At 68.1% G+C, this 10337-nt stretch overlaps 1 protein-coding gene across 1 annotated transcript; it reads right to left on the bottom strand.

Moving 5' to 3' along the window:
* Nucleotides 1-6775: 6775 nt before the first annotated feature.
* LOC142824216 (uncharacterized) lies at nucleotides 6776-9938 on the bottom strand. The gene is made up of 3 exons (XM_075915943.2): nucleotides 9780-9938; nucleotides 8274-8400; nucleotides 6776-7355 (listed from the first exon to the last, which is right to left on the bottom strand). The coding sequence occupies exons 1-3, from the start codon at nucleotides 9820-9822 to the stop codon at nucleotides 6917-6919; spliced, it is 609 nt and encodes a 202-aa protein (XP_075772058.1). The 5' UTR covers nucleotides 9823-9938; the 3' UTR covers nucleotides 6776-6916.
* Nucleotides 9939-10337: the final 399 nt, after the last annotated feature.

Below are 10337 nucleotides of genomic sequence, written 5' to 3' on the forward strand. Positions count from 1 at the left end.
CACTGCATCACACAGGAGAGCGGGGGCTAGTGGTTACAGCAGGGGCAGACCATCAGCATGGCCAGACTGGGTCAGGGGAATGGTCCGTCTAGCCCAGGATCCTGCCTGCCCACAGTGGCCACGCCCAGGGCTTCAGAAGAGACACACAGAAGAGGCGTCACCATGCTCCACCCGGTTGCCCATTCCCACCTCCTGCAAACCGGCTGGGGAGTCTGTCCCTGCCATCCTGGCTAGTGGCCACTGTTGGCCCCGTCTTGCTTGAAATGGCTTTGTTCTTATCGGAGCCCTGTTCTAGTCTGGGCCTTCCACCCTCTCCTGGCAAAGAGTGCCACCTGCGGAGTGCCCCCCCGGCACTGCACTGGGACCAGCACAGCCTGGGGGGGGGGGGAGAACACCCCCTGCTGAGTGCCCCCCCGGCACTGCACTGGGACCAGCACAGCCTGGGGGGAGGGGGAGAACACCCCCTGCTGAGTGCCCCCCCAGAACTGCACTGGGACCAGCACAGCCTGGGGGGGGGACCCCCTGCTGAGTGCCCCCCCCCGTCACTGCACTGGGACCAGCACAGCCTGGGGGGGGGGGGAGAACACCCCCTGCTGAGTGCCCCCCCGGCACTGCACTGGGACCAGCACAGCCTGGGGGGGGACACCCCCTGCTGAGTGCCCCCCCCGGCACTGCACTGGGACCAGCACAGCCTGGGGGGGGACACCCCCTGCTGAGTGCCCCCCCGGCACTGCACTGGGACCAGCACAGCCTGGGGGGGGACACCCCCTGCTGAGTGCCCCCCCGGCACTGCACTGGGACCAGCACAGCCTGGGGGGGACACCCCCTGCTGAGTGCCCCCCCGGCACTGCACTGGGACCAGCACAGCCTGGGGGGGAAGACACCCCCTGCTGAGTGCCCCCCCCGGCACTGCACTGGGACCAGCACAGCCTGGGGGGGGACACCCCTGCTGAGTGCCCCCCACGGCACTGCACTGGGACCAGCACAGCCTGGGGGGGGACACCCCCTGCTGAGTGACCCCCCCGGTACTGCACTGGGACCAGCACAGCCTGGGGGGACGACACCCCCTGCTGAGTGCCCCCCCAGCACTGCACTGGGACCAGCACAGCCTGGGGGGGGAGAACACCCCCTGCTGAGTGCCCCCCCCGGCACTGCACTGGGACCAGCACAGCCTGGGGGGGGACACCCCCTGCTGAGTGCCCCCCCGGCACTGCACTGGGACCAGCACAGCCTGGGGGGGACACCCCCTGCTGAGTGCCCCCCACGGCACTGCACTGGGACCAGCACAGCCTGGGGGGGGACACCCCCTGCTGAGTGCCCCCCCCGGCACTGCACTGGGACCAGCACAGCCTGGGGGGGGACACCCCTGCTGAGTGCCCCCCACGGCACTGCACTGGGACCAGCACAGCCTGGGGGGGGACACCCCCTGCTGAGTGACCCCCCCGGTACTGCACTGGGACCAGCACAGCCTGGGGGGACGACACCCCCTGCTGAGTGCCCCCCCAGCACTGCACTGGGACCAGCACAGCCTGGGGGGGGAGAACACCCCCTGCTGAGTGCCCCCCCCGGCACTGCACTGGGACCAGCACAGCCTGGGGGGGGACACCCCCTGCTGAGTGCCCCCCCGGCACTGCACTGGGACCAGCACAGCCTGGGGGGGACACCCCCTGCTGAGTGCCCCCCACGGCACTGCACTGGGACCAGCACAGCCTGGGGGGGGACACCCCCTGCTGAGTGACCCCCCCGGTACTGCACTGGGACCAGCACAGCCTGGGGGGACGACACCCCCTGCTGAGTGCCCCCCCAGCACTGCACTGGGACCAGCACAGCCTGGGGGGGGAGAACACCCCCTGCTGAGTGCCCCCCCCGGCACTGCACTGGGACCAGCACAGCCTGGGGGGGGACACCCCCTGCTGAGTGCCCCCCCCGGCACTGCACTGGGACCAGCACAGCCTGGGGGGAACACCCCCTGCGGAGTGCCCCCCAGCGCTGCACTGGGACCTGTACCCTCCCTTGAGCCCCCCACTCCCAGTTTGTAGCACAGGCCCCCAGCACTGCAGGACATGGGTCAGCACTGCCTGCCCAGAGAGAGCGCCCCCTACTGCCCCTGCATGCACCTCCCCAGAGTACGGTTCCCAACAGCCCCCCTTGCAGCCACGCCCTGAGGCTGCCTGGCCTGCCGTGGCCTGTGCGCCCGGTGGCTGTGCACTAGTCTGGGGGTGGCCCGTGCGCCCGGTGGCTGTGCGCTAGTCGGGGGGTGGCCCATGGGCCCGGTGGCTGGGCACTAGTCTGGGGGTGGCCCGTGCGCCCGGTGGCTGGGCGCTAGTCGGGGGGCGGCCCGTGGGCCCGGTGGCTGTGCGCTAGTCGGGGGGCGGCCCGTGGGCCCGGTGGCTGTGCGCTAGTCGGGGGGTGGCCCGTGGGCCCGGTGGCTGGGTGCTAGTCGGGGGGTGGCCCGTGGGCCCGGTGGCTGGGCGCTAGTCGGGGGGTGGCCCGTGCGCCCGGTGGCTGTGCGCTAGTCGGGGGGTGGCCCGTGGGCCCGGTGGCTATGCGCTAGTCGGGGGGTGGCCCGTGGGCCCGGTGGCTGGGCGCTAGTCGGGGGGTGGCCCGTGCGCCCGGTGGCTGGGCGCTAGTCGGGGGGTGGCCCGTGGGCCCGGTGGCTGTGCGCTAGTCGGGGGTTGGCCCGTGGGCCCGGTGGCTGTGCGCTAGTCGGGGGTTGGCCCGTGGGCCCGGTGGCTGGGCGCTAGTCGGGGGGCGGCCCGTGGGCCCGGTGGCTGTGCGCTAGTCGGGGGGCGGCCCGTGGGCCCGGTGGCTGTGCGCTAGTCAGGGGGTGGCCCGTGGGCCCGGTGGCTGTGCGCTAGTCAGGGGGTGGCCCGTGGGCCCGGTTGCTGGGCGCTAGTCAGGGGGTGGCCCGTGGGCCCGGTTGCTGGGCGCTAGTCGGGGGATGGCCCGTGGGCCCGGTGGCTGTGTGCTAGTCGGGGGTGGCCCGTGGGCCTGGTGGCTGGGCGCTAGTCGGGGGTGGCCCGTGGGCCCGCTGGCTGTGTGCTAGTCTGGGGTGGCCCGTGGGCCTGGTGGCTGTGCGCTAGTCGGGGGGTGGCCCGTGGGCCCGGTGACTGGGCGCTAGTCGGGGGGGTGGCCCGTAGGCCCGGTGGCTGGGCGCTAGTCGGGGGGTGGCCCGTGGGCCTGGTGGCTGGGCGCTAGTCGGGGGGTGGCCCGTGGGCCTGGTGGCTGGGCGCTAGTCGGGGGGTGGCCCGTGCGCCCGGTGGCTGTGCGCTAGTCCGGGGGTGGCCCGTGGGCCCGGTGGCTGTGCGCTAGTCGGGGGGTGGCCCGTGCGCCCGGTGGCTGTGCGTTAGTCAGGGGGGTGGCCCGTGGGCCTGGTGGCTGGGCGCTAGTCGGGGTTGGTCCGTGGGCCCGGTGGCTGGGTGCTAGTCGGGGGTGGCCCGTGGGCCCGGTGGCTGGGCGCTAGTCGGGGGTGGCCCGTGGGCCCGGTCCTGGGCGCTAGTCGGGGGTGGCCCGTGGACCTGGTGGCTGGGCGCTTGTCGGGGGTGGCCCGTGGGTCCGGTGGCTGGGCGCTAGTCGGGGGTGGCCCGTGGGCCCGGTGGCTGGGCGCTAGTCGGGGGTGGCCCGTGGGTCCGGTGGCTGGGCGCTAGTCGGGGGGTGGCCGGCCCGGGCAGTAGTGGGGCTCTGTCACACACGGGCCTGGCAGCAGGGCTGCTGGTGGCGGGAATCCCGGTCCCCGTGGCAGAGTGAGCCCCGGCCACAGGCTGTGCTGCCGGGTCCCTTTGCAGGTCTGGGTGCGTGTGGGCAGGGGCGAGCTGTTCCTGCGTGGCCCGAGTGACGCTGCCGGTCTGGGGCACCCTCGGGCGCCTGGCTGCCGTGGCGAAGGGAGGCGGGATGGGACACAGGCCTTTGCCCGCTGGGGCCCCTGCTGGAGGGCAGGGCACTGGCTGGCTCAGTGACGGGATAGGACATGAGGCCTTTCCCCCCAGGGCGCAGGGCCCAGCACTGATGGAGATGGGGACTGGCTGACTTGTGGGGTGGGCAGAGGAGTTAGGGGGCTCCACGTGTCAAGCCTGCCCTGGGGCCAGGCATAGGGCAGGGCACAGACATGGGTCCTCCCCAGACACAGCGTGGGGGCAGTGCCCCCCCCCATTTTATGTGCCTGCCTCCATGTCTCCACTTATCCCCTTGGGTCTCTCAGCAGGCCCGTCCCTTGTGTTACTGGGGCAACTTGCTCCGATCCCTCCTGGCGCTTCCTTCCTGCCCCCCTTGCACCCTCGGCTTCCCTCCGCCCCCCAGCCAGGCAGCCCGAGTGTCTAATGCCCCCACCGGCTTCCCCAAGGGGCACCGAGGCTGCAGTGGGCAGAGCGGTTCCCACCCCTATCCCCCCTCACAGGGGCGATATTTGCCCTTGGGGGGCTTTCAAAGGGGAGGCAGCAGGGCAGCCATGGGACGTGAGGGGGCTACTGAGGAAGGGGGGTCCTTGCTGCAGCTCCGTGCTGCCTGGACAGTGGCAGGGAATGTTCAGGGGGAGAGCTGGAGTGATCCTAGGGGAGTTCAAGGGGCAGTTTGGGGGGTACACGGGGGCATGTTTTGGGGGAGAGCTGGAGTGAGCCTAGGAGGGTTCAGGGGGCAGTTTGGGGGGTACACGGGGGCATGTTTTGGGGGAGAGCTGGAGTGAGCCTAGGGGATTTCAGGGGGCAGTTTGGGGGTACACGGGGGCATGTTTTGGGGGAGAGCTGGAGTGAGCCTAGGAGGGTTCAGGGGGCAGTTTGGCGGGTACACGGGGGCGTGTTTTGGGGGTGTGCTGGAGTGAGCCTAGGAGGATTCAGGGGGCAGTTTGGAGGGGTACACGGGGGCATGTTTTGGGGGAGAGCTGGAGTGAGCCTAGGGGGCTTCGGGGGCAGTTTCGGGGATACACGGGGGGCATGTTTTGGGGGTGAGCTGGAGTGAGCCAAGGAGGCTCAGGGGGCAGTTTGGTGGGTACACGGGAGCATGTTTTGGGGGAGAGCTGGAGTGAGCCAAGGGAGGTTCAGGGGGAGTTTAAGGGGTACACGGGGGCATGTTTTGGGGGAGAGCTGGAGTGAGCCAAGGAGGCTCGGGGGCAGTTTGGGGGGTACACTGGGACATGTTTTGGGGGAGAGCTGGAGTGAGCCTAGGAGGATTCAGGGGGCAGTTTGGGGGAGTACACGGGGGCATGTTTTGGGGGAGAGCTGGAGTGAGCCTAGGGAGGTTCAGGGGGCAGTTTCGGGAGTACACGGGGGGCATGTTTTGGGGGTGAGCTGGAGTGAGCCAAGGAGGCTCGGGGGCAGTTTGGGGGGTACCCTGGGACATGTTTTGGGGGAGAGCTGGAGTGAGCCTAGGAGGCTCGGGGGCAGTTTGGGGGGTACACTGGGACATGTTTTGGGGGAGAGCTGGAGTGAGCCTAGGGAGGTTCAGGGGGCAGTTTGGGGATACGCGGGGGCATGTTTTGGGGGAGAGCTGGAGTGAGCCTAGGAAGGTTCAGGGGGCAGTTTGGGGGGTACATGGCATGTTTTGGGGGAGAGCTGGAGTGAGCCTAGGGGGGTTCAGGGGGCAGTTTGGGGGTACACGGGGGCATGTTTTGGGGGAGAGCTGGAGTGAGCCTAGGGAGGTTCAGGGGCAGCTTGGGGGTACACGGGGGCATGTTTTGGGGGAGAGCTGGAGTGAGCCTAGGAGGATTCAGGGGGCAGTTTGGGGGTACATGGGGGCATGTTTTGGGGGAGAGCTGGAGTGAGCGTAGGGGGGTTCAGGGGGCAGTTTGGGGGTACATGGGGGCATGTTTTGGGGGAGAGCTGGAGTGAGCATAGGGGGGTTCAGGGGGCAGTTTGGGGGTACATGGGGGCATGTTTTGGGGGAGAGCTGGAGTGAGCATAGGGAGGTTCAGGGGGAGTTTGGGGGTACACGTGGGCATGTTTTGGGGGAGAGCTGGAGTGAGCCTAGGGGGGTTCAGGAGGCAGTTTGGGGTTACACGGGGGCATGTTTTGGGGGAGAGCTGGAGTGAGCGTAGGGGGGTTCAGGGGGCAGTTTGGGGGGTACACGGGGACATGTTTTGGGGGAGAGCTGGAGTGAGCGTAGGGGGGTTCAGGGGGCAGTTTGGGGGTACATGGGGGCATGTTTTGGGGGAGAGCTGGAGTGAGCCTAGGAGGATTCAGGGGGCAGTTTGGGGGTACACGGCATGTTTTGGGGGAGAGCTGGAGTGAGCCTAGGGAGGTTCAGGGGGCAGTTTGGGGATACGCGGGGGCATGTTTTGGGGGAGAGATGGAGTGAGCCTAGGAGGATTCAGGGGGCAGTTTGGGGGGTACACGGCATGTTTTGGGGGAGAGGTGGAGTGAGCGTAGGGAGGTTCAGGGGGCAGTTTGGGGGTACACGGGGGCATGTTTTGGGGGAGAGCTGGAGTGAGCCTAGGGGGGTTCAGGGGGAGTTTGGGGGTACACGGGGGCATGTTTTGGGGGAGAGCTGGAGTGAGCCTAGGAGGGTTCAGGGGGCAGTTTGGGGGTACACGGGGGCATGTTTTGGGGGAGAGCTGGAGTGAGCCTAGGGGGGTTCAGGGGGCAGTTTGGGGGTACATGGGGGCATGTTTTGGGGGAGAGCTGGAGTGAGCCTAGGGGGGTTCAGGGGGCAGTTTGGGGGTACACGGGGGCATGTTTTGGGGGAGGCTGGGTATAAGTGGGCCCTGCCCCTCTGTGGGCTGGTTACTGGCTGTGATGTGTGGGGCGTGACATCCAGCCCCTCCCCCGAGATGGAAGAGACCCCAATGCCTGAGCCTGCCACTGGTTTATTGAGCAACAGAGGCAGTTCCAGCTGCAGAGCCCAGGGGGTGCCATAGGGAGGAGCCAGCCCTGCCCCCCTGCGGGGAGCACCTGAGGCTCCAGGCATGCCCTGGGCCTGCGGTATCTCCTCACTGGAGCCACTGCATGCAGGTGACCCAGCGGGTGCTCAGCCAGGTGTGCAAGGCCTCAGCAGCGGGGTGGAGGGTCTGGTGCAGGGCCTTGGCATAGGCTGCCAGGTCACGCTCCATCTCCTGCAGCCCCAGCTTCTGGGCACAGGCAGCCAGCCGCTCCTGCAGCCGCAGCCTGGAGGGGATGATGCCTGTCTGGGTGTCAAGGAGGATCTTGCCGTACTGCTCCACCAGCTCCAGTGGACTCTCTGCGTAGGACGCCAGGGCGGCCCGCAGCGACGACACGTAGGGCTGCAGCTCTCTCTCCAGCACCCACAGCGCTGCCAGCAGCACCTCCAGCTGCCTGGCCAGGGCCCGGAGCGGCGCCTGGGCCGCAGGGGGCACCGTCCTTGCTAGGTCATCTGCGACGCTCTCCATTGTCTTAAGGAGCTGCCACCGCCTGCAAAGAAGGGAGACGGCGGGAGAGACCCAGGGGCTGCTGGCTCCGGCTGACCCACGGCGGAGAATTGGCTCCGGGGGGTAAGGGCGTCCCAAGGCCAGGGCACTGGTTGGCGCAGCAGAGCTGCCCTGCATCCGGCCCTGGCCTCCATGTAGTTCCCAGGGCCAGACATGGACCCGAGCCTGACTGAACCCTCAGCGCCCCTGGTGAGCTGGTGCGGTTGTGAGGCCAGACACCGGGGAAGGATTCTAACCAGCAGGGACAGACTGTGGCTAAGCAGGCCAATTGCATGGGGCCAGTGTCCCAGCCACTGGGCAGAAGAGGCATGGCCAGGAGCCCCAGCCAGGAGAGGAGTCCTGAAAGACACGTGCCCCAGCTGGAGCGGCAAGGGAGCCAGAAAGTCCCTGCTTGAGTGGCATGTGGAGTGGGGGAACCTGCCCCCCACCCCTCTGCCTTAAACCGTGCATGGAGCAGAGCAAGTTCCTGGGCAGCCTTGGGCAGGAGCGTTTGGCGGGGAGGGGCGGGGCGGGGCAAGCCCCCAGTGGGAGCATTGGGTGGGGCAGGGGAGCCCCGGGCAGGAGCGTTGGGCGGGGCGGGGGAGCCCCGGGCGGGAGCGTTGGGCGGGGCGGGGGAGCCCCGGGCGGGAGCGTTGGGCGGGGCGGGGGAGCCCCGGGCGGGAGCGATGGGCGGGGCGGGGGAGCCCCGGGCGGGAGCGACGGGCGGGGCGGGGGAGCCCCGGGCGGGAGCGACGGGCGGGGCGGGGGAGCCCCGCACTGTCTTCAGTAGGCACTCCAGGAATAGATGAATCGTCTGAGCCGGGTGCCGCTCTCGGGTGGACTCTGGCTCCCCGTGCTCTCGCCCCACTGCTCCTGGGCACCGGGGTGCCCCACCCCTGGCCCGAGGGGGACAGCGTCTTACTGAATCTCCTGGCCCAGCTCGGATTTCTGGCTCAGGACCAGCATCGAGTTGAGAAGCTCCTCCACGTAGCGCGAGACGGCCTCTGTGGCCTCGTCCAGCCTGCTGGGCTCCGCTCCGCGGCAGGAGGCTGGGAAAGGAAAGAGCGCGCCGGTGTCACTGCTGGCCCCAGGGCTGCCCTGCCGGGAGGGGCATGTGGCCACTGCACGGGGAGGCAGCCCAGGACTTCTGCCTTTTTTCTCCAGCTCGGGGAGGGGAACGAGACCTAGTGGTTGGAGCTGGGGGGCTGCAATCCAGGACTCCTGGCTTCTATCCCAGTTTTGCCACAGCCCCGCAGTGCGAGTGTCTTCCCACCAGACAGTGCGCAACCACATACCGATGCTCATGATAATAATAAAACGTATTTCATTAGAAAATATCGGCCGTTCCCGTGACGGGGATTTTCCCCATTTGCTTGCCGGACAGGAAGCTCAAATACTGAACTGTCGGGTTCAAAGCGGAACCTGGCAACCCTCACTTGGGAGGAGCAATGACTCCTTCTCGTGTGACACCGTGGGCGCTACTGCCCAGGCACCCCCAGCAGGACATGGCAGAGCACAGGCTGAGCCATGTGGGCCAAGGGGTTTCCCGAGGGCCTAGGGCCTGGCAGCAAACAGGGCTCTGGTGCTGGCTGGTTGCAGCTGGGCATGTCTGGGGCCTTGCCAGAGGAACAGGCTGCCCGCTGGACCAGGGGCCGCGTGCTTATCCCTTCCCCTTGGGGTGTCTCTCTTCAGACACCTGGCCGCTGTTCTCACCGGCTCTGCTGGCTTTTCTCTCAGACTCTGGAGCAGAGGCTAGCGAGGGTGTTAGGCAAAATTTGTGCCACCGCCACGCAGCAGGGCCCCGAACCTGGTGCCCAGCTTAGCCCGACCCTGGGGGGGGGCGGGGAGCTTGTATTGCCCCCTGCCCCCTCCAGTCTGGTGGGTGGAGGAGGAGCAGGCAAACCGAGGGATGACAGGGGAGCGGAGGGGAACTAAACTGGCGTCCCCTAGCATGGCGCCCGGGGGCAACTGCCCCCCGCTACGCCCCTGCCCTGGAGCCCTCTTGTTGCCTGGCTGTAGCCCCTCCGCGGGGCGGGGCGGGGCGGGGCGGGAAGGAGGCTTTTGTTCTGCTGCTCTGTCATTGCTGCAGTGAGCCTGCGTTCGCGCCCAGGGAGACAAGCCGGAAACGCCGGGACCCAGGGAACAGAGCCCCCAGTTCAGGGCTTCCCTGACAACAGCCAGACACAGGGCCTGAGCCGGAGCCTGCCTGAGCGCTGCTGCCTGGGATGAATCTAGACCCCACTGTCCTGATCCAGGCCTCAGGGCTCCGGCTGGGACGTCAGGAGCCACTCTGGGACCCGACCCTCAGACTGAAAGCCTGGGACCGGCCCAGGGAGGGGCACCAAACTGCACCTCTGCCCTGCTCCTGGGTGAGTCCGGCTCCCAAGAGACGCACTGTCAGCCAATGGGGCTGCACCAAGACACTCACCGACCAGCACGGCCAGGGCCAGGACTGCAGTGAGAAGCCTCATGCTGGGAGCTTGCCTGAGAACCTGGCAGGATGGAGGAGAAAGACGGGCCAGAGCCTGGGGGAGCGGGTGGGGGTAACGCAGGGGCACTCCCACCCCCTCCTGTCATTCATTAACCGCAGACGACCTGGCCATGGGCTCTGTCTACAGGCCAGTGCTGGGGGCCCGAATGGGGGTGGCTTTGCTAGTTACACCTCTGGCCTAAGCAGCTGGTCCAAGTTGGGGGCCCGGCGCTGTCTCAGCTGGGCTTCCAGACTCCGGTATCAGTCTGAATGTGGCCGTGTTTATTCACAAGGTGCGTACGGAGTCCTGCTTCTGCAAAGCAGGGACAGCAGGAGGCATGAAAGCCCAAGGCCTGCCCGGAGCTTGCTGGAACTCCGCACCGTGTGCTGGCAGCTGTTTGCACAGCGAAGACCCTCCCTTTGCACTTGGCAGGGAGACACACAAATGCCGACTGTCAGGTCCAGAGTACAGCCTGCTATGCTGACGCCTCTCGTCTCATGGAGTGTTTCCATTCG

Source organism: Pelodiscus sinensis, chromosome 22 (genome assembly GCF_052426305.1).
Source record: "Pelodiscus sinensis isolate ZL-2025 chromosome 22, ASM5242630v1, whole genome shotgun sequence".
Classification (NCBI taxonomy): Eukaryota; Metazoa; Chordata; order Testudines; family Trionychidae; genus Pelodiscus; species Pelodiscus sinensis.